The sequence below is a fragment of the Ailuropoda melanoleuca genome, chromosome 6 (assembly GCF_002007445.2).
Source record: "Ailuropoda melanoleuca isolate Jingjing chromosome 6, ASM200744v2, whole genome shotgun sequence".
Taxonomy (NCBI): Eukaryota; Metazoa; Chordata; class Mammalia; order Carnivora; family Ursidae; genus Ailuropoda; species Ailuropoda melanoleuca.
In genome coordinates this window covers 110,420,998-110,445,629 of record NC_048223.1, presented here as the reverse complement: position 1 = coordinate 110,445,629, position 24,632 = coordinate 110,420,998, and the positions used below count along the sequence as shown (strand labels likewise).

Below are 24,632 nucleotides of genomic sequence, written 5' to 3'. Positions count from 1 at the left end.
TTTTCATAGTTAAGCAGGGGGAACAAAGTACTCAGGAATTGGAAAGTTGGCTCTAGTTAGGAAAGTTAGCTGTGTGTGCTCACTTAAGTCATTTGGGTCCCAGTTACATGGGTGTTAACCTGGGCTTCAAATTTCCTCATCTATAAAAGTATTAGAATAAAAATAAAAAATCTTATATCTTTAGATCTAAATATATCCTATGTGCAAGGTCCTGATATTTTTAGCTTAGAGAAAGTGTTGACCAAAAAAGCTATATTTAAGAGCAAATGCTTTACAAAATCTTGAGCTCCTGCCATACTTAATATTCCTCCTAGAAATGTAACTGAATTTGTTGAAAATTACTTACTGTGACTTAAAGGCCATAACGTATTTCTAGAAATTTCTGGAAATAGATTCCATCATTTATCTCAGAGGAAAAGGAAGAGCTACCTGTTTCTCCCAAAAGAAGTATGAAACCTAGGGAACAAGGCTTTCATTATTGCTTAATCTTCACACAGAAATAGAAGGTAATTTCTACCTCATTACATAGAATTAAAAATAAAGGAAAAATCCTCAAGTAGGGAGGGAAAGACCTCCCTATTTTCTAGGTATTGGGTTAACACTGTGCTGTCACCAATTTTAACTGCATTAATATGCGTGTTTTCTTTTTTTTTTTTTTTAAAGATTTTATTTATTCGACAGAGAGACAGCCAGCGAGAGGGAACACAAGCAGGGGGAGTGGGAGAGGAAGAAGCAGGCTCATAGCAGAAGAGCCTGATGTGGAGCTCGATCCCATAACGCCGGGATCACGCCCTGAGCCAAAGGCAGACGCTTAACTGCTGTGCCACCCAGGCGCCCCTAACCAAATGTTTTCTGTTACTGTTTTTGATTTTGAGTTTTTACTTACATTTCAGTTAGTTCATATACAGTGTAATACTAAAAGAATTAACCAAATGTTTTTAAAAAGTTGCTATTGCCTCGTTTAAAAAACAAAGAAGGGGCGCCTGGGTGGCTCAGCGGTTAAGCGTCTGCCTTCGGCTCAGGGCATGATCCCGGCGTTATGGGATCGAGTCCCACATCAGGCTCCTCCGCTATGAGTCTGCTTCTTCCTCTCCCATTCCCCCTGCTTGTGTTCCCTCTCTCACTGGCTGTCTCTGTCAAATAAATAAATAAATAAAATCTTTAAAAAAAATAAATAAAAATAAAAAATAAAAAACAAAGAAAATAAGAAATCCTCCAAAACCCATCTTTCACCTTTTCCATACTTCTATTTTAAGACACTATTCAGAGTAAACCATTTCTATAAATTGCATCATTTTTTTCAAAAGTTAGTACTTTTCCACATTTTTCTATTAGAATTAATTTCTATTCATAAGAATAATCTTACATCACCCCTATGATATGGCAAAGAATATGGAATTTTTTGTTTTTTAAGTAGGCTCCACACCCAGCATAGAGCTCAATGTGGGGCTTGAACTCACAACCCTGAGATCAAGACCTGAGCTGAGATCACAAATCAGATGCTTAACTGACTGAGCCACCCAGGTACCCCAAGAATATGGGTTTTAAAAACATTTACATTCTATGTTTCATTATTTAGGTGCTTATTGTTACGAACTCACTGGTTTCATTATATGGATATCCACAAGGAGATGCTTAAGAACATTATTACGTTCTAGAATGATGCTATGGATGTAACGTCCCCTCCCAAAATCCGTATTATGGAGGCTGGTTGTACCAGAGCAAAGCTATGTATCATAAACTATACACCATTTCAACCTCTATACATAGTTACTCACAATGAATATCTTTGGGCAGATGCCTAAGAAACATCTTAGGAACGTCAGAAAGATACCATGCTTATATAACCCTTTGAATGGGACTGACATAGAATATTCCTTACACCAAATTCAGTCAGGGAAGATCAATTATATATATAATTTATATGTATATAAATATTTTTTAAAGATTTATTTGAGAGAAAGCATGCACATGTGTGGGGAGGGGAGGGGCTGAGAGAGCGAGCATCTCAAGCAGACTCTGCTGAGCGTGGAGCGTGAGGCAGGGCTCCATCTCATAGCCCTGAGATCATGACCTGAGCCAAAATCAAGAGTCAGATGCTTAACTGATTAAGCCACCCAGGAGGCCCTGAGAAGATCAATTACATTATAGAAAACTAGAGTATAAACAATGTATTGAACACTTAAGCTCTACAGAGATCCAACTAGTCAAAACGAAAGTGAATGTACATTTTTAATATAAATTCATAAAACAATTTCCTCATTTTAAAAATGCCTCTTTAGGGATTTTTGGCTTCCACTAATGGAGTAGCTCCTAACAAACCAACCCTCCTGTTATATAAACAACTATTAACTCTAGGGAGAGAAATCAGCAAAAAAAAAAGGCATATATATTTTGAAAAGGAAGAAATAAAATGGTCTCTACAGGGGCACCTGGGTGGCTCAGTTGGTTAAGCATCTGCCTTTAGCTCAGGTCATGATCTCAGGGTTCTGGGATCAAGCCCCATGTTAGACTCCCTGCTTAGCTCCTCCCCCTCCCCCACTTGTGCACATGCTAAGTAATAATAAACCTTTTAAAAAAACAAAATAATTATTTATGGAGAACATGATTTGTTCATTTAGAAAGCCCCAAAGAATCCCCAAAAAGCCCTACTAGAATAAAGGCGATTTCCAAGGTCATAGGAGTATCCCAATGTGGACTGTACTTAGTGACTTGCTTCCAAAGAATAGAGTTGAAGAAAAAAAAATGTAAATTTACAGGGAAGAAACTGGCAAATGATCTTGGGCAGGTGATTAAGGTAAATATCAAAATAGGAAATGTTAGTAACAGGTGCCACTGATATGATGTGATGGGAACACTTTACTCCCGTGGTATTATTTAATGCCAGTCTATGAGAAAAATAATTAGGGAAACCCAAAATGAGAGAGAATCTACAAAACACTTGAAAAGTACTCCTCAAAACTGTCAAGATAGGAAAAACACACCGAGAAACTATCAAAGACCAGAGGAGCTATGACAACTGAATGTACTAGAAATCCCCTTGGGATTTGAGGAAAAAAGGGCATTAGCGGAAAAACTATGCAATCTGAATACAATCTGGAGCTTAGTTGATAATCAAACTAAATGTACCCATGTTGAGTGACAAATGTACCATGGTAATTGTTTTGGGCTGAACTTTCTCCCCCCTTACTCCCCAGAATGTGTGTCCAAGTCCCAATTCCCAGTACTGCTGTATGTGACAGTATTTGGAGAAAAGGCCTTTAAAGAGGTGATTAAGTTAAAATGAGGCCTTAGAGTTGGCCTTAATCCAATCTGACTGGTGTTCTTATTTGAGGAAGAAATCTGAACCTATACATTTATTTTTTTAAAATGTTACCTTTCAAAAGGTGACATGAAGAGCAAATGAAAAGTAAATGAAAAGCACAAAGACAATTCACAGGCTGGGTGAAAGTATTTGCAAGTTATACCTGATAAGGGACTTGTATACAGATTATTCAAGAACTCTTACAAATTCTGTTATTTATATATATATATTTTAAGATTTTATTTATTTGACAGAAGAGAGTGCACAAGCAGGCAGAGCGGCAGGCACAGGGAGAGGGAGAAGCAGGCTCCCCGCTGAGCGGAGAGCCCAACATGGGGCTCAATCCCAAGATCCTGGGATCATGACCCTGAGCCGAAGGCAGATGCTTAAATGACTGAGCCACCCACGTGCCCCTCTTATTTATATTTTATAATAAGTAACAGAATTTTAAAATGTGCAAAAAATATGAATAAGCATCTCACCAAAGAAGATAAACAAACAACCAATAAGTACATGAAAAGATGCTTAACATCATTAGCTAACAGGAAAATGCAAACTAAGATCAAGAGATACCAATCCACATTCAGAAGAATGGCTGGTTATAATAATAAAAAAAATAACAAGTGTTGGTGAGGATGTGGAAAAATCATAACCCTCATATATTACTGGCGGAGATGTAAAATGGCTCAATTCCTTTGGGAAAGTTTGGCAGTTCCTGGGGTGCCGGGCTGGCTCAGTCCCAAGAGCATGAGAGACTCTTGATCTTGTGGTCATGAGTTTGAGCCCTATGTTGGGTGTAGAGATTACTTAAATAAACTTTAAAACAAAATTTTTTTTAAAAAGAAAGAAAAGTTTGGCAGTCCTGAAAATGTGAGAAAAGTTACCATATATGACCAACAATTCCAATCCAAGAAAAATGACAACACATATCCACACAAAAACTTGTTCATGAATATTCATAGCAGTGTTGTTTATAACAGCCAAAAATGAGAACAAGCCAAGTGTCCAACTAATGGTTGGATAAACAAACCATAGTATATATTCCTACAATGGGATATTACCCAGCAATAAAAAAGAATGAATTATGGATATGTGCTACAACATGGATGAACCTTAAAAACAAAAGGCCCCACACTGTAGGGTCTATTGATATGAAATGCCCAGAACAGGCAAATCCACAGTATGAGACAAAAACTCGATTTATGGTTGCCAAAGGATGATACAGGGTTTCTTTGTGGGGTAATGAAAATGTTCTAAAATTAGACTGTAGAGATGGGTTCACAATTCTGTGAATATACTAAAAAAGTACTGAACTGCATAATTTTAATAGCTGGAGTTTATGGTCAATGAATTAAATCTTAATAAAGCAATTTAATAAATATAATAAACAAAATACAAAGACCTCATCTGAAGGGGAAAAAAAAAGTTTCAACAATAAAGTTTTCCAAACTTTTGCTTAATCAGGAAAACAAGGAAACTTTATGACTCAAATTTTTGGCTTAGAGTTCTTAGCTACTCTTAAAACTATCTTCCCAAATTCTAGCAAATACACTGTCCTCTTAAATTAAAAATTATTCTTAAAGAACTGTTACAATGAGTTAAAGCAAGGGTTCTAATCCTCACCAAGGGTCATAATCACCTGGGGGAACTTTAGAACTAGCAACCACCAGAATCCCGCTCCATAAAGATTTTGATACAACTGGTCTAGGGAAATGCGCCAGTGGTTTAAAGCTCCCCCGTGGATTTAAGCATGCAGCCAGGACTGGGAATCGCTGATGTATTTCAAAAGAATATGAAGCCACATTTAAAAAATCTTCTTTTAGGTGAAGGCAGACCTTTTCTTAGGCAAAACAAAAAGCAGATATTTAAGAAAAATGTGTTTCTAATCATACAACTATAAATAAAAAGCCACATAAAATACTAAATTAGTCATAAACCAATGATTTAATTGCAGCTGTAAAAAAAGAGGCAATTGATAAAATAATTAGGAAAGAATATTTAGCATGTTTCAAAAGATTTAAAACAGGAGCCAGACACTTTACAAAAAGTTGTATGGGAAATAAAATTCTTAAACTATAAGTAGAAATGTTTAACATTACATAGTATCTTATAAAATACAACGACAGAAATATAAAAGGACTGTATGTATGCTCTAAATCTGAAAACTATTAGTAGTGACTACATATTTAGATTTAAATGTACAGTTCCTGGGTATGAGAATCATATTACTATACACAACTTCCAAACCAGTGGACAATATTTTTCCATTTAACCATGAGTAGTATCATCTTCTACAAAGTCTTTGGCCATCTCTGCTGTGATCACGTCAATATGACTAACCTGAAGAATAAATGTTAAAAACAGTGTTAAATCTTAAAAAAAAAAATCAGTGTTCTCACTGTACAGAGTAATATTTAAAACATATGGCTTATCACTTATAAATTTTACAATCAAGTCAAATGAGTCTAAAACACTGATGGATAAGACCTTTATAATGGTGTTTGTTGAAAGCATGAGTTTAAAAAATATTCTACATTTTAGAACTCTGAAGATGCAAGTAAGTACACATGTCTGAATATCAAACCATGTGTTTTTTTCAGTTTTTATTTATTTTATTTTATATTATATTTTGCTATTTCAAAGAATCTTAAGGCTGAAGACATCAGGAAGAGCTGTGTGGCTCAGCCAAATAGAAATGACTGTATGTAACTGTTAAAAGACTGTGCACTGAATAGACAAGACAGGAAGATATCATCTTAATGCCAATGAAAATAAAATCAATGTAACGAATGCCACAAAAAAGTTGCAGGCATTTGAAAGAAAAGCTTTTTCTTTACAAACTCATCATCATAAGATAAGCAACAAATTTCTAAGTTTTCCTTCATAATTTAAGTAACATAAAACAAGAATTTGACAAGTACAACACAAACTTAAACTCAATGTAAAAAAAAAAAAAATTACCTTATTTCTAAACTTTACACCATAGAATTTGTCAGCTGACTCAAGCAGTTCAGGCCTAAAAGTAGTTGTAATAAATTGCGCGTGTACAGCAAGTTCCATAATCATATCTACAAAAAGAAATAATTTAATAAAACCCCTTCCTGAGTAGATTTGAACACTAAAGAGCAACTATTCTCATTCTTACCTAAAATTCAAAACAGCCTGTGACTTTATTTTTCATGCATATATCTGCAAAAATTACCAATTTACTCTCTTACATTAGGGATGGATCTTTTACCCAACATCTTAAAGTTACAGAATCTGAAGCAGCAGCTACTATAACACAGCATTAAAGCTGAGAGAGCAAAACAAGTTTTCTCACACAAAAAACAAGAACAACCTTTCCCTGCTACCCACGTCCCCAAAAATCTTCTGAATTTATTAAAGATCAATGCAGATTCTATTTTTTTTTTTTACAGATTTTATTTATTTGAGAGAGAGTGTGAGCATGAGCAGTGGGAGGGGGAGAGGGAGAGGGAGAAGCAGACTCTCCACTGAGCAGGGAGCCCAACACAGGACTTGATCCCAGGACCCTGATATCATGACCTGAGCTGAAGGCAGAGGCATAACCAACTGAGCCACCCAGGTGCCCCCAAATATAGATTCTTTAAATATAGAATCAATATTTCATGTCAGGGGCTATTTAACATTGAGAAAAACAAGTTTTAAAAAGGGAGACTTCTGTGTAAGTTTAACTGAAGTAGGTTTTTTTTTTTTTTTAAAGATTTTGTTTATTTATTTGACAGAGATAGAGACAGCCAGAGAGAGAGGGCACACAAGCAGGGGGAGTGGGAGAGGAAGAAGCAGGCTCCCAGCGGAGGAGCCTGATGTGGGGCTCGATCCCAGAACGCTGGGATCACGCCCTGAGCCGAAGGCAGATGCTTAAGGACTGCGCCACCCAGGTGCCCCTGAAGTAGGATTTTCAACTGAGAAACACATCGACCTCTCACAGAATTAACTTGGTAAAGTAGTCTAATACTAAATTCTAAAAAACTTATTAAAAGAAATTTATAGAATACACCCCCCAAATATCTTAGGCAACAAAAAATCACTACCAAAGAGGCAAGCTATCATTTTTAAGCAAGTTCTCATTGTTAAGTACAAACCCAAACTACCTGACACAGCCTTTCTGTGCTGGGCATCCAGAGCCTGGTCAATCTCATCAAACAGGTAAAAAGGAGCTGGGTCACATTTCTGAATAGCAAAAATCAGAGCAAGAGCTACCAAGGATTTCTGTCCACCAGAAAGCTGTTGCATTTCTCTCATTTCACCCTGTTTTCCTGTAAAGGACACCTAAGAGAACATTTAACTGAGTTACCATCACCTCTTAAATCACATACGATGCATCAATTTGTAAAATATTCTACAAATTCCAAGATGGCAATACTGGGGAAAATTGGATATAAAGGTATTTTACCCTAATTCCAACTCCAGTGAACTGGTCAACTGATGGGACACTGCTTTGTGACCCAGAACCCCTCTCACTTTCACCACTTCCTTCTCCTTCATCCTGAGACTGACTGCCCTCCACATCTCCTTTCTTCATCACCAAAGTAGCTTTGCCACCAGGTACCAACTTCTGGAATACTTCGCTGAAGTTCTTGGATACCTTAAAATGAATGAACAAATAAATGACTAAGTTAGGTGGTGACTCAAATATAAATTTTGCTTAGGTGGCATTGCACATATTATTTCTTAAAGCAAAGACAAATATAAGCAATCGCAAACACTTTAAAAAGAGCAACAGCCTGAATCCTGTGTAGGATATTCTAATTATTGTGTTAGAAAACTATATGCTAGATTTGTTCACTTGTATTAGATCCAACTGTCAGTGGGAAAAAAACTTTAAAACCTTTACAAACTGAGTGATAAACTGAGTAACAGCCAAAGCTTTTGTCTTGTCTACCGCATTAAATACAAACAGAAACATACCTGCTTGAAAGTTAACTGAATAGCTTCATATTTTCGAAGTTCAAGTACATTCATCAGTTCCATGATTGATTTGTACCCCCTATCCAACTCTTCTTGTCGTTTTATTAACTTTTCTTTCTGCTCAGAGAAATTTACAAACTGATCTAAAGCTTTTTTGTTAACGTGGCTGTACTTCTTCAATTCTGTGTTGCACTGTTCAAGTTTTCGAAACAACTACAAAGAGAAAAAAATGTATAAATAAATTCACATGCAGAGAAATTTGCCACACGATTTCAAATTTAAAACTACACAATTTACCTGTTTGAGGCTCAGTGTCTGGTACTTTTCAAATGCTTCCTGGGGAAGTGATCCAAGTTCTCGAATTTTCTTCATACACTCTTCTTTCTTCTTCAGTAGCATACCTTGTCGATTTGTCATCTTTTCTAGTTCTTTAGTATCATGATTTATAGCATCCATGTGTTCTTTTTCCATATTTTTCCAGCGCTCCATACTCTTCTGAAGCTCCTTAATTCCAGCTTCTGTTTTATCAATGGAATTGTCCAAATCTAAAATGGGGGGTAAAAAACAAATTAAGCCATAATACCTATTTTAAAGCTAGAGTGCTATTTGACCAAAAATTTTAACGGCCATGTTTATCAAAGTAGATAGGTTTTAGGTTTTTAGACTGTGTAAGTCCATGAAACACTTAATTCAGGACAAAATTAGAAGTGTACATCAGTCATCAAGAATATACTTCTCGTTACTGAATGTTTATAAAAAAATAATTTTCTTCTCAGCAACTAGATGATAAGAAACTTAATTCAGCTATTTCACACTTTTGGCAACAAAATTAATAATTATGGTCTCTCATAAAATTGTCACAAACATTTGAACCTAATAAAGGTTACTACTGATTATCAACCCACTAAACTCCATTCACTATAAATTATTCATGGTGATGGAAAACACAAAATTATTAGTGCATGTTTTGCCTATTTGTGTATTTCATTTTGTAGTAAACAATTTTATCAAATAAGCTAATTTTTAACAAAATACAAAAAAATTTTTTACTAAATAAAAATTTACCTTCTGATCGTGCCATAGTATCTTTTACTCTTTTATTGATTGCTTCAAGTTCTGAGGTTGTAGCAGTGAGAACAGTACCCCCTTCTGTCTCTCTCAGTTCGTTAAGTTCCTGCAAGATAAAAGAAACTTAAGATCATTAAATAACAGAATATGAATTTTGTTAGTTTCAAAATATTATGACTTCAACAGTTTCCAATAGCTGTTAGTTTTTTTGCATTAATATATAAAAATTTATTTAATCTTCCAATTGTTGGTATATATTTGTACTGTTTTTAGTTTTTGACTATTATAAATAATGCTATGAACATTGTTTTTCATCAACCTCAATGAAGTATAATTTATATCCAATAAAATGAGCCAATTTTAAGTGTAGAGTTCAGTGAGTTATGACAATATATACACCCACATAACTACCACCAAAATGAAGATACAGATTTTTTCATTAAACCAAGAAGTTCCCTTGTTCCCCTCTATAATCAGTTCCCTCTACTCATGGCCCCAGATCATTCTGCTTTCTATCGCTATAGATTAGTTTCCCTAATAGCTGTGATTCTGAATAAGGATTCAAGAGAGATAGAAAGTACACTTTGTATAACTGCAAATACTTAAGTATCCATTAAAGGGGGGAAAAAAGTAATGATATAATAACTAGAAAATTTCTCAGTGAGTGATTATACTGAGAAACTGAGAAACTGATTATACTGAGAAAACATTAGTAACTAATAACACTAGAATGTGCCAGGATAATCATACAAAACAGGTTATTACTGTTATGCTCATTTTTCACCGGAGGAAACTTGAGGCTTAGGAGTATTACAATACTTGCACAAGATTGTACACTAGATGGCACCGCTAGAACTCCAACCCAGGGTAGGTTCTTTCTGTCCCCAAGGCCCATGCTCTCAATCAAAGCCACTTGTGTATAAGTTCTTTCCAAAGGTTATGGTCATCAACCAAGCCACAAAAAAGAATATACCTGTTCTACTTGGTCCAAGCGTTTCCTCAAATTCTCATTTAGGTATGTCTCTACTCTAGTAATAATACCTTCTAATTTAATTCTTTCATTCAGCAACTGTCTGTTTTCCTAGAAGAAAAAAAAATTATTTGTCTACATAGGCATGCACATTTCACACACAGGAATGCTGTTAATCTGCTGTCCTCTCCATTACTTGCGTTCAAATGACCTGCAATTGAAAGCCCTATATTTTCTTCATTTTCTGTCTTATCCATTCAGAATGCCAAGTTTGTGTGTTTGGTTCTTTTTATAAGATAGGCTGCCAAAAATATTTATCTACTTTTCATTTATTTTGGACTTAGTGTTTACATCTCTATATACAAAAATCAAATGCTTTATCAAGGGGTGCCTGGGTGATTCAGTCCGTTTAGCATCCAACTTTTGATTCTCACTCATGTCAGGACCTCAGGGTCCTGGGATTGAGACCCAGGTCGGGCTCTATGCAGAGCACAGAGTCTGCTTGCCCCTCTCCCCCTGTTCCTCTTCCCCCACCCTGCTCTAATAAATAAATCTTAAAAAAAGTGTTTAATCAAAACAATATTAATTATGTAAAGGTAGTCAGATCAACAGAGACAGGAAAGCTAACAAGCTCAATCTTACTAATAAAATAAGTGCATTAAATAAGATGAAGAAAATGAAAACTTCTTGTATAATCCTAACAAACCCTGAATGGTTTAGAAAAACTTAATTACCCTTATGGGTATGAGAAGTTCAGGTCTCATTTTTCTATTTTCTCAATGTTCCCTTCTTTTGTATTCCCTTAGTAGCAAGAAACTTTTCACAATAGCCAATTATAAATGAAAATTTATACTTATATAAATTGTACTTGCCTGCTGAAGTTGACGAATTTCATCATTCAGTGCATCTACTCTCTTCTGATCTTCCAGACTAAGTTGTGAAAGCAAATCAGTTCCCAATTCTGCTTTCAAAGATTCTCTGGTGGACTCCATAGCATGCAAACTTGCCTCCAAACTTTGTAAGCTACGTTGCTATGTGACAGATCATCCATTAATAAAGGTATTAATCACTGTATTACTTATAATAGTGAAAAACTGAGAATAATCTATATTTAATATTAAAGTGAACTAAATCATATCAACTCAAGTAACTATTAGGTATCCACTTAATAATCAGAACTAAATAGCAATAAGAAAAATATTTATGATACAGTATCACCGTATGTGGGACCAATCATATTCCATGACTGAATTATATAAAAATCTTCTTGCATATTAATAAGAACAAAAAGAAAAGACTGCTAGAATGTGTTAGGGTGGTATAGCTGGACAATTAAAAACTATTTTAGTACTACTGATGGACTAAACAGTTTTTGTTGAAGCTTATGAGACTAATGTGTGTTATTACTTGTAATTTAGCAATAAGTTTGGTTTCTACCCTGTTTAATCTGGATAAAATAAAATATTCAAACAACTCCATAAATAGTGCTTAACAGACAAAAAATGATTACTAAGAAATTAATGATTACCAGAAAATACTATTTGCCATAGCTCAAAATGCCTACTTGTTCAATGAAGCTGGACAATCTGAATGTGGACTACAAAAGGAGACCCTGGGTACCCATGGGTGTAAGTGCAATACAGACAGAGATGTCCAAAAGTATGGGTCTACAAAAAAATGGAACATGTGAACTACAAAGGATCACCTACATAACACATGGTCCATTCCAATTCTAAATAATTAAAATAAATTTTAACAAAAGGGACATACTTACGAACCTTTGGCATAAAGGTTTTCTCTGACTGCTGCCTCTTCTCTTTTAGCATCTTCATTTCTGATAATATGCTATCTCGAGATGCTTTAAATTTCCTTTGCTGGGTCTCTATCTGCTGCATTTGGTTCATCAACTGATCAATTTCATTATTAATCCATATACATGGCTAAGGAAAATTCTCTCAAGTTCTTTTAAAAACATGTATATCCCCTTCGTTTTACCTCCAAATAAAAGTTATTTCCCCAAATTTACAGACCATAACAATGCTAAATTAAATACTACACTGTGTTCAATCATAAAAAAGCTTAAAACATTTTACCCACCATTTCTCTCTCAAAATAACTTATGTATTTTACTTAAAGCTATATAAAAACAAAAATTCTTGGGAAACCCTAACAGAATCTAAATGAAGTATATTATTCTTTCTATCTTTTCATTCAAGAAGTATTAACTGTGTAATCTATTATGCTTAAAGCACTACAGAAGGTAGTTATTTATGAAGCGGAGCCCTGCCCAATGTAGAAAAATAATACCACCTAGCTGGACAATCAAATACAGGAAGGCAGTTGATGTTCGTTGTCAATATCCTCCTTTTTCTGTGTTTCCCAATGTTTTCTTTGTGCCAACATCTTGCCAAATTTGGGCAGTTCTAAATAAGCTCTGCAGACCCCTGCAAAGTCAAAACTAACATGTTTATATACCTTTTGCTCTGTGCTGTTGCTTGCACTGATGGCACAGAAGCTATAAACCCAGTTTTAAAAAAAATTGCCAGTTTCAATTAAGAATATCCCAGGGCACTTGGGTGGCTCAGTCGGTTAAGCGTCTGCCTTCGGCTCAGGTCATGATCCTGACCCACAGGTCAGGTCCCACATCGGGCTCCCTGCTCAGTGGGGAGACTGCTTCTCCCTCTCCCTCTCCTCCCCTATTTCTGCTCTCTAGCTTGCTATCTCAAAAAAACAAAAACAAAAACAAAACAAAAAAACAAAAACTTTAAGAATATCCCAATGACTCAGTAAAAATGGTTGTTCTTGATACTCGAGTGTGTATATGTGTGTCTGTATACACATATATATGAAGTAATCTTTGCACCCAATGTGAGCCTTAAACTCATGACCCGGAGATGAAGAGTTGGGTGCTCTACCGACTAAGCAGGTAGGTGCCTCTCAAGTACCTCTATTTTTTAAATTGTGTGACATAATTCAAAGTACACATAAAGCACTTTTGCCTTATACCAAAGTACTGTGGTTATTTTAAGAAAATGTACAGGTACAATGTTTCTGCTGTGAGCTAAACTAGCCACTCTTCATGGAACACCAGTTTTATTTGAAAGAACTGAGAGTACTGTGTTTACTAAGACTTGAATGTTGACAGCCATGTCCTCCACTAATATTACATCTGCACCAAATGACCTTGAAATAAAGATCTGATGCACATTTTCAACCCTTATGTTTAACTTCTATGCAGTATGTGGCATTACAGAGGCCCTCCACCCTTCTTGAAACACTAACCTCGTTTTCCTTTTACAATTCTGACCAATCCTCAGTTTCCTCTATAACTTTAAATTTTAGTGCACCTCAGGTTCTTTGCTCTCAGAAATAGACTGACTCACTGCTATTAGCTTTGAATATTAACAGCTAAGGAAAGAATCAATGTTACAAGAGTTTTTTCCTTGTCTTCAGAAGTTAAGTTCTGACAATAGAAGGTCCCATGCTTAAATAAAAGTCAAAGTGGAATTTTCCCCCCACTGTATATATGCAAAAACACACTTAACATATAAAAGATTATATATTTCAACCCAAACACAGTTCTCCACAGTAGCACAAGAGAAAAAGATATTTTCAATATTTCTGCGCAGGTTTTCATTGAGCTTTGCTTCAAGCTCACCTAGTTCTTCTTCTGCTTTTCTAACATCTTTTTGCAATTCAAGTCTAGATTTCCTTGTGTCATAATAACCTCCAGTTAGAGCACCCCGATGACTAACTTGGTCACCTATAAACAAAGCACAAGGAAGGTAGAAATTTTGTATAACAATTTTTTCAGTGATAAACTGACTTATAATCAAACAACTAATCTAAAGGCTTTAGCTACTTAATGAGAATTTAAAAGGATTTAAGCCACTCTGAAAAACTTTTGTTTTCCAACTGTTAAAATCTGCATTTAAAAAATGTGCCTTCTAGGTGAACATGAACATCTGCCAGAAAAGGAAGTGCTAAAGACCAATGGGGACAGGTCAAGAGGACATAGGACTTAGGAGTTTGGAATTCCACTGGCCACATGTGGGAAAATGTAAACATCAACGATAATAATAATGGCAAGTCTTGAGAAGTTGAATGCTTTTAAAAGCATAGAGATAGGGGGTGTCTGGGTGGCTCAGTTGGTTAAGCATCCGACTTTTCTTTTTTTAACGATTTTATTTATTTGACAGACATCGAGAGAGGGAACACAAGCAGGGAGAGTGGGAGAGCCAGAAGCAGGCTCCCAGCGGAGCAGGGAGCCCGATGCGGGGCTCAATCCCAGAACCCTGGGATCACGTCCTGAGCCGAAGGCAGACGCTTAACGACTGAGCCACCCAGACGCACGACTTGCATCCGACTCTTGATTTCAGCTCAGGTCACGATCTCAGGGTGGTAAGATTGAGCCCCATGTCAGGCTCTGCACTAAGTATGGAGCTTGCTTGAGAGCCCACACCTGCTAGCTCTTTCTCTCTTAAAAAAAAAAAAAAAGAAAAGAAAACACAGGAGCCTTAACAGAATTTAAGAATCACCATTTGGAAACCCCCGGTGTACTGAGTCAAACCACTGGTAAGAAAGTTGTTGGGGTGGGATGCCTGGGTGGCTCAGATGGTTAAGTGGCTGTCTTCAGTTCAGGTCATGATCTCCGGGTCCTGGGATCTAGCCCCAAATGTCCAGCTCCTGGCTCAGTGGGGAGTCTGCTTCTCCCTCTCCCTTTCCCCTGCTCATGCTCTGTCTCAAATGAATAAAATCTTAAAAAAAAAAAAAAAGCTGTAGGGGAACCTGATATTCATGTTATCTTAAAGGACAGTCCCACATATCACTTACTAATTATGAAGAGGAAAGGGCACCTTTACAACTGAGAGATTGTTACTGGTCAAACTCAGCATTACTAACAGTGGGACACATTGTGTAACACAATAAGAAGTTCATGCCAAGAATGTTTAAACCAAATCTAAAGATGAGGAAGCAATAAGACAAATCCAGAAAATGGGACATTCTATGAGAAAGTCAATTTCCTGAGGGTGGGAAGGAACGAGAGCTGTCCTATATTGAAAGAATCCAAAGAGAGGACATTGCATGCATCCTTGATTGGATCCTGGATAGAAAAATATTTTGGGGGGCGCCTGGTGGCTCAGTCGTTAAGCGTCTGCCTTCGGCTCAGGGCGTGATCCCGGGCGTTATGGGATCGAGCCCCACATCAGGCTCCTCCGCTGGGAGCCTGCTTCTTTCTCTCCCACTCCCCCTGCCTGTGTTCCCTCTTCTCGCTATCAAATAAATAAACAAAATTAAAAAAAAAAAAAAGAGGCCCTCATTTCTGCTGTCCCATCCCAACCCTGTCCTGATCCTTAAAAAAAAAAAGAAAAAAGGAAAAAAAAAAGACAAATATTTTGGGACAATTGGGAAAATTTTAATGTAGATACTTTTTAGATGATTATATTATTGGGTTATGTTAAATTTCTTAGGTGTAACAATGATACCTGGGGTTATTAAGGAGAGTGACCTTACTCTTATGAGACATACATGCTTAACTTTTAGAAATAAAGTATCATAACTTTTATAACTTATTCTCAGAGGTAGTTCAAAACAACAAAAAAAATTATCTACAGAGATAAAGCTGGGGGGGGGCATGTTACCTCCTCTCAACAAATAAATTATAAAGAAAAAGAAAAAATTTAAAAATGAGGGCATGTGAACTTATATACCCGAGGTTCCTAACCTAGACTCCATGGATAAAGTTCAGGATATCCATGACTTAGGTAGGAAAAATAATTTACATCTTTATTTTTATCTTAGCTTCAAAATGAAATTTAGCAATTCCTTCTGTTACAACAAATAAGAACCACAGTGATATTATCAGTACTTGTAACTCTGTTACCAACAGAAATAACAGCTATTTTCGATCAGATTATACTCGTTGCAAATCTCAAAATATTGTTTTCATGTATCAGTACTTCAAAAGATATATTTATTAGATCCACTGCTAAATCTTGTTTTTTAATACCTTCAAGAATTACTATGTCATATTTGAAAAAATATTGTGATTACCATGTCAATATGACTGGTTTCTTTTGTGATCCAAAGTATTTATTTTACACACTTAAAAACATTTTAAGAAAGGGCTCACAGGCTTTACCAAAGAGCCAAAGGAGTCCACAGTGCAAAAAAACGTTAAGAATCCCTACTATAGACCAAATGATTATACTTAAGAAACACCAACTAAATATAAAGTGTGGATTCTGTCTGGACTCAAACAAACCAACTATTCAAAAAAGACAATAAACTGGACGTGAATTTTGAAACACTCTTAAAACTAAAATGGAATTTATTTGTTCAAAGCTAAGAATTACTATTACAAACCTTCCAGGGTAATGCAGTCCATAGTGAAAGCACGGGCTAGCTGGGTTGAAACTTCCATGCTACGACAAATAAGTGTTTTCCCAAACACGTGTTTGAAAGCTTTGTCAAATCTGGGATTGTACCTCAATTTACTTATCATAGGAATTGCATCCTAAAAATGAATATTTTGTCAGCAAAGAGATCACAACACAGTTAATTAAAACATATTAACAGAATTATGAATTACATCCTTATGAAATACAAATAAACACAAATGCCTTCATATTTCAAAACTACTGTTTTTTTATTCTGAAGAAGTTAGAAAAATCACTCTACTGAAATATCCCGGAAATTATGTAATCATCTCAGTTTTCAAGAGCAGATCAAAATGACAGAGTATAGTGGCTCTGGAGTCAGACAGCTCAAGCTCAAATCCTAGTTCTGACACTCATCAGATGTACACTCTGGACAAGCTGCTTAACTTCTCCATTTAATAGTTACTTAATCCATAAAACTGTGATTAACAGTACTTTCCTGATAAAGTTGTTAAGACTAGACAAATTAATATGTGAAACACACAGAATAGCATCTGTCACACAGAAGGGCTCAATAGGGGCGCGTGGGGCTCAGTCAGTTGAGCGTCTGACTTTTGATTTGGGATCAGGTCATGATCTCAGGGTTGTGAGATCAAGCCCCACGTCAGGCTCCATGCTAGGCATGGAGCCTGCTTAAGATTCTCTCTCCCCCTCCCCCTCTCACTTCCCCCACCTCCTACCTGGCTTGCATATGCACTCTTAAAAAAAAAAAAAAAACTCAATAAATGTAACCAATAGTATTTCCTCAAAATGTTTTCATTTTATTATATATGTCTTAGATAATCAAGAAAATATTTTTTCATATAAAATTTTCCCTTTTTATGTTCTTCTAAACTGTTAGGAAAGTATTTTTCTAATTTTCAAATTAGGAAACATAACCTACATACAGAAAAATGCAACAAATATTCTTAAGCTTAAATCAATAATTATAAAGAGAACACCAATGTAACTACCATGGAGGACAAGAAATAAAACACTGCTGACCCTAAGAAGTGTGCCTCTTTCCTAATCACATGGTGTTGGAGGTGACCACTATCATAACTTCTGTGATAACCATTACCTTGCACTTCTTTCTAATTCTATCATCTAAATTTAGTTTTATGTGTTTATTCATTTTTAAGATTTTATTTATTTATTTTTGGGGGGGTTGGTAAGGGGCAGAGGGAGGACAGAGAGAATCTCAATCAGACTCCCCATGAGTGTGGAGCCCGATGTGGGGCTTGGTCCCAGGACTATGAGGATCATGACCTGAGCTGAAATCAAAAGCAGGATGCTTAATCAAATGAGCCACCCAGGTGCCCCTGTTTATATGTTTAAAAGGAATCACACTACATGCAATCTTGAGTCTTGCTTCATTCACAATATCACACTTGTGATCACATTTGTCATTAAATATGTCCTCCCCCAGAACTATCAAGGATAATTTATAGATTTAAAAGAAGAAAAAGCTGGATGCTTTAAGGTAGCTTTTAAGATTCTCACTGTTTCAGAGGCACCTGGGTGGCTCGGTTAAGCATATGCATTCAGCTCAGGTCATGATCCAGGGGTCCTGGGATCAAGCCCCATGTGGGGTTCCCTGCTCAGTGGCCGATCTGCTTCTCCTACTCCCTCTGCCCCTCCTCCCTCTTGTGCTAATAAATAAATAAAACCTTTAAAAAAAAAAGATTCTCACTGTTCCACTTGAACTATTATCATAGAGTTTCAGCTTTAACCTTAGACTAGGATAAGTAAAATAGTTGCTAATACCATCAACATTATGAAACCAAATACCTCAAAGCAATTACATTTTTCTCAAGAACACTGTCTGAGGAATATTTTTAATTCATTTAAATGCATACCGACAAGTAACAAAAGCAACACTGTTTTCAGGGCCTATCATCTTGCTAGACATTTTTATCAGATTTATAAACCATTTTAAAAGTATATTCAAAAAACTTAAAAAATATTCACTTCGAATGACAGTTCCTCAGGGATTTCTTCTCCTTAATTTTGTCACCCTGGGATAATCTCTCAAAGTATCCTGCACTTATGTATTTTAACACTTTACACATTTGCAATGATTTGTTTCATGTGTTGGCTGTGACCTGTCTCCCTTCCAATCCCTTCCTAGTAGTGATTATGCTGTAAGGGAAGAAAAGCACGTTTATCTCACAGACCAGTGAATCCTAATGCACAGTGCCTGTGCACTAGCATGTGCTAACCACAATAAGAAATAACTTATTGAAAAAAAAGATACATCTTCACACACACCAACTCACATTGGTTTCAGGATAGGCAGTATCCCTGACGTCTAACTTGTTAAGAGGCAGAAAAGTGACCTCTCCAGGAAGATTCATTTTATTAAACTCCATCAAAATCTTTGTGCTGACTTCATCCGAATCAACAATATGATAAAATAACCTGCATGTAAACAAAACAAGATACATCTTTATTGCTAGACCTTAAAGTGCTATAAACATTTAAGCAAACAATTCTCTTTTTTTCTATGCAACCCAATTTGTACTGGGGTAGGGTGGGAGGGAAACTACTTAGAAAATTCCAATGGGGGGAGGGAGAGGAAACCCCAAAAGAGAGAGTTCTAGCTTCTAAAATTAGGAATACTTAACATGTACATCTTTAAAAAATTAAGTAAGCAACTAGGACATAAGAAGGTAGTGGGAGATATATTGTACTAAAATTCCAAAAAGCTGCTTCTTATTCCTTCTTTCCTTTATAAATTCAAAATATCAAACAAAAACTTCACCTGTTGCCAGCAGTGACTTCCACGCATGTGTAGAAAGCAGGCTCACATTCGAAGTTATTCATCACGATGCCGTGATAGCCATTTTGAACATGCTGGTTTATTCCTTTCCTACGAAAGTGGTCCAGTACTTTGTTTATGCTGTCTATTCCATTTAAAATAGCCTGTTAAATTATCAGAGGTGAAAAATATTAAAATAATATTTCCAGTGGTGCTCCTGCTGGTAAGAAACAAACCCTTTACTCTATATATTAAAAAATAGTTCAGAGATTAAAATAAACACCCTCCCCAACACCACATCACCCCCTTGAAAAATGCCAACTACACAAACACTTTATATTATGGGTTCTGTTCCGATACTAACATTAAAAATGGGACTCTTCATCTAAAAATCCAAAGTGCTATCATTAATGAATGGGTCATAGTAAGGCTGCTTAAACAAGACCCATCATTTCAAATTTATAAGACAAGTGATTTGCACTCTTATTTATCACCTGGAACCAAGGATTTACAGCTTGAAAACTAACAAATTCTTGTGTAATGACTGACTCAATGTAAACTGAAGTAATGAAAGAACCTGCTCACCTTTCCTGTTGCTGCTCTAAGAAGCTGCTGTTTCTTTTCAAGATCTTCTCTTTTAGCAGCAAGTGCTTGCTGTTCTGCATTCTCCTCTCTCCACAAGTAACTAAACAATAAAAATAAAACTGTCTTTAATTTTATAAGCATTAAGAAGATGCACCAACAGTATATAATTTAGGGAAAATACTGAAAAAACATCAAACTTGAATAGTTCATTTGTAACTTTTTCTTTAAAAATTTTTAAAAACATTTTATTTATTTGAGAGAGAGAGAGGGCGAGAGAGAGAGATGGGCGGGGGGAGCGTAAGTGCACAAGCAGAAGGGAGAGGGTGAGGAAGAAGACCTCCCTGCTGAGCAGAAAGCCTGACTCAGGGCATGATCCCAGGACACTGGGATCATGACTTGAGCCTAAGGCAGATGTTTAACCAACTGAGCCACCCAGGCGGCCCAAGATTTTTTTTAAGTAATCTCTACACCCAAAGTGGGGCTTTAACTCACAACCCCAAGATCAAGAATTGCACATGCTCCACCAACTAAGCCAGCCAGGTACCCCTAGGTTATTTATAACTTAAAGACATTTAACAGCCAGTAATTAGTGTTACTCAAAAAAATTGAGGCATATTTTAGTCTATACTAACTTTCTTTCACTTTGTAATTCGTCTTTCTTATTTTTGACTTCGTAGTATTTTCTGTCCAGTTCTTCTACTCGAGATTTGACTTCATTAAGATCCTGATCCAGTTTCTATGGAAATAAAAATAATTTAAACTTAAAATCCAAGTTCATGCAAACTAATCCATATGAGAGCAAGATCAGTAGTTGCTAGGGGACAACAGGGGAAGAAGAAAGGGGAAACACCTTGGGGTGATGAACAGGCTTGTTAACTGTAGTGATGACTGTGGTGATGATTTCACAAATATATTCATATGTCAAAACTTATCAAATGATACATTTTAAACATATGCAATTTATTTTATGACAACTGAACCTTAATGAAGCTGTTAAAAATCCAGTTCTAACTTTTTAAAAATGCCTTTAGGCAAAGAGCACATCAAAAGAAAACATAAACCATAAAATACTCTCAAAAATTATGCTAAAATAGAATTTGCTAATGATCTAAACCTTTCTACTAGAATTTTAGAAGAAAAACATACATTCACAAATGCTCAAAATACTGCAGTCAATAGTTTTCACACCACTCCCTCCACACACATATGATTGAGAATTATACTAAGAAGCAAAAGGCCATTCTACATAATTCAATCAGCACTATAAATCATCTCTATCCAGTATAGAGGACAGACTTCACCAGTGGAAGGTGTAGCTGAAAAACTGCAAAATATAATGAAGTTCAAGCTTGAGAAAGAATGAATAAAAACTCTACTGAAAAATCTTGGCTCATCACCAGGCTGTTTCAAAAGGAGCATTTGCTGAGGTTGTTTCAATGAACTCATGAAATACACACTTTCTTTCTTTCGTTCAGGAAAGGATATGTAGCTATCACAGCTGAAACTATATTAATTAATTTCCAAATAACTACCTACCTGGATCAACCTGTGTTTTCCATTCCCTCCATAAAATATGCTGACTAAAGCATACTGGACTCTAGAGGCTAGGAGGCTACTGTCTATTATTCCTGGTCACTTTTCTACCAGTTATTTATGATTACAGAGCCCGCTGGGTTTGCTCCCCACTATGTTTTCATTTTTTGTTTATGCTGTGATTAAATATTAAACAGAATATGAAGACAAAGAAAAGAGCGGTTTCTTTAAAAACTTGTTTTCGTTTTGGATACACTCAAAGGTGACTCACGAAAAACTGAATTAAATGGGGAAATCAACTCTAAAAGATCAGGGAGAAATAACCTAATATATAAATGCATATATTAATATGTAACATGTACTTTATAACAAAATATAGTAATTCAAAATGCTAAATTACGAAGTTAAAGACTAGGAAACTGATCCAGATTATGAAAGACAACAGAAATATGACAACTAAATGCAACACATGATCCTAGACTGAATCCTGAATTCTGTTCTCATCCAGCTTTAAGGAGAACTATATTTACATGTGTGGCTCATAACTAAAAGTCTCCTGAGAACTCCCAACTGCTACTCATACTCAAACATCTTGGGCTCTACATGAAAAGACTCGTATGTACTCTGGTAGGAGGTGTTGATAATGGGGGAGGCTATGCGTTTGTGGGGGGAGGAGGTATATGGGAAACCTCTGTACCTTATCTTCCTCCCAATTTTGGTGTGAACCCAAAACTGCTCTAAAAAAAGGGTCTTAAAAAAAGACTAGTACATAAGCATACATTTATCTTTTTAAGCAAAATACTTAGGATATATATAAATATATGTATGTTTACATATCTATAAGTAATACAAATATCACATATAAAATTTAAATATATACACATACATATATGAAGATTTTATGCATTTCGTAACTTTTTTGATATAAACCAATAACCAACTGCTGCAGATCTCATGAGGTAAGAGGGCTCCTCTGTGTAGGTACATATATAACTTTCTCACCCTACACTTGTCCTACACACTCCCTTCTCATCACTTCTATCATCCTCTAATCACGTATATAGAGCCACACATAACACTTAACAAAGCATTTTCCCCCCCTTCTCATTTTAAATAACGTGAGATCTTTCTTATTCTGGAAATGATTTTACCTTCTATTTCAATTCTTAGGAAAATGCTACTAAGCATGCATAGTAGATAATGTTTTATTCATTTAGAAAATCTTATAAAATCACCACTGCCTTAACCAATAAAAAATATATTTTGGAGTAAGTTATTAAATCAATGGAGAATTGTGAAAGACTATAAAAATGGAAAAAAATTTAAATTACTTACTCTAAAGTTATATTTTAGACTTGTTTATCATGTTAAAATTAAGGGTAGTTCAGGAACATTCTATCAATTCATAAAAATATATTTTAAAACATACTCAATCTGACACAAACACTCAGATATGGAAAAAATCTTCCTTGAAGAGGAAAACTACCAGATAAATATTAATGTATATGTACAAATACTATGAATATAAATATTAAATTGTGCTGGTCTTTTCTAAATAAGTACCTGTTTTGTATATTTTAAGAGTAGCAATTTAACTGCTCAAAAATAAAAAATAAGTAGGTAAAATGTACATGTCTTCCAAAAGATTTTCACAAAGCAGCTATAGAAGTTCTTACATTATACTGCTCTAGGTTTTTCTCCTTATTTGCCTCAGTGTCCTCCAAATCCTTATGGATAGCAGCAATCTGTCTTTTCTTGTCATTAATAGCCTGATCTAAAGACTTGAGTTCTTTTTTAATCCACTTATCCCTTTCTTCTTTTGATGTAAACTGGCTTCCTCGGCCCTGCTTTGCATAAAGATCTGTTCTTTCCTGGGTAGCTTGGGCCAATCTATACAAAACAGGAGAAAAGAATGGATTAAAAAGGAGACAAGAAAATAAGCAAGTTTAACTGCAATTGATATGTCAAGAGCACACAGACAATAGACATTTTCAAAATTCCATTAAAAAAAATATAAAAAGCAACTGGTATCTAATAGAGCTCCCTGGACTAGTACTATGTAAATTTCATTTTGAAAAATCAGTTAAAGTCACGTGAAACAGCCCATATCCTAAGGATTTCAGGCAGACAATGTCTTTACTCCAGGTCTGGGTTAGTAAAGCTAGAGACAGTTCTAATATCCTATATCTCAAGAATTTTCAAACTATATGTAACTATATAAACATTTCCAATTCTTCACAATAAAAGACACTATCAAGGTTAAAAGGCAAGAGAAAGACAAAGAAAATATTTACAATATATAGCATACTAGAACAAATACAGATTACAGACAACCCTATCAAACAATAAGAAAAAAAAATCAGAAAAAAGGAGTAAAGGAAATCACTAAATCAAATACTGGTGGCATAAAAACATAATAATGCACTAAACCATGAAATCAGCAAAGTTGGTATGTTCAATCTACAGATAGATAGTAAAATGTCTAGATGCTAAAAGAGCAATGAAAAAAGGAAATAGGATGAAACAGAGTAAGATGTCATATGGGTAAAAAACAAAAACAAAAAAATCCCCAAAAAACCACCATCCATGTTTTAAAAAGCCCAATGACATCTAGGCAAGTTATTTATCTTAGGCAAGTTATTTAACCTCCCAGAGCCTCAAATCTGTTGAACTTACAGTGAGGATAATGTGAATCTCTTAGGGCTTCTGAGTGAAAAAAATTTACGTGATATGTATACAATAACACTTGGCCCACAGTAGCTTTACTTTGAAATTGGATTTAACTTTTGCCCTTACTGTGTCTTCTTAACTTCTAACTATTTAGCTTTCACAGAGGAGCTATATAGAAAGGTAGAAGTGTTGGTGAAAGAAATCGCAGACCTAGCAATTCCTCGCTCTTCTTTTTCTTTCACGCTGTTGAATTTAGGTTCTGTTTCTGCCAGTTCTTTCTGCTTTTCTTCTATTTTTTCAAGCAGCTTCTGCCTCTCTTTTAATAAGCGTTTCTGTAAATAAAGCAGGGTAAGTAAAAATGCAATCTGAAAAATTTCTGCTTTAAGTTTA

At 35.5% G+C, this 24,632-nt stretch overlaps 1 protein-coding gene across 2 annotated transcripts in view; it reads right to left on the bottom strand.

The window, feature by feature from the left end:
• Positions 1-5,288: 5,288 nt before the first annotated feature.
• The window catches only part of SMC3 (structural maintenance of chromosomes 3), a 39,745-nt gene continuing 20,401 nt past the window's right edge, over positions 5,289-24,632 (bottom strand). For both annotated transcript variants that reach the window (XM_034663275.1, XM_002913561.4), the window contains exons 12-29: positions 24,453-24,574; positions 23,249-23,462; positions 20,672-20,775; positions 20,040-20,139; positions 19,458-19,618; positions 18,973-19,114; positions 16,641-16,791; positions 13,885-14,037; positions 12,053-12,204; positions 11,147-11,305; positions 10,278-10,385; positions 9,302-9,410; positions 8,534-8,781; positions 8,237-8,449; positions 7,722-7,913; positions 7,420-7,597; positions 6,266-6,372; positions 5,289-5,644 (exon numbers count right to left, since the gene is read on the bottom strand). In XM_034663275.1, the coding sequence (XP_034519166.1) occupies positions 5,573-5,644; positions 6,266-6,372; positions 7,420-7,597; positions 7,722-7,913; positions 8,237-8,449; positions 8,534-8,781; positions 9,302-9,410; positions 10,278-10,385; positions 11,147-11,305; positions 12,053-12,204; positions 13,885-14,037; positions 16,641-16,791; positions 18,973-19,114; positions 19,458-19,618; positions 20,040-20,139; positions 20,672-20,775; positions 23,249-23,462; positions 24,453-24,574 (2,685 nt within the window). In that variant the 3' untranslated portion in view covers positions 5,289-5,572. The remainder of the gene's footprint in view (positions 5,645-6,265; positions 6,373-7,419; positions 7,598-7,721; positions 7,914-8,236; positions 8,450-8,533; positions 8,782-9,301; positions 9,411-10,277; positions 10,386-11,146; positions 11,306-12,052; positions 12,205-13,884; positions 14,038-16,640; positions 16,792-18,972; positions 19,115-19,457; positions 19,619-20,039; positions 20,140-20,671; positions 20,776-23,248; positions 23,463-24,452; positions 24,575-24,632) is intronic.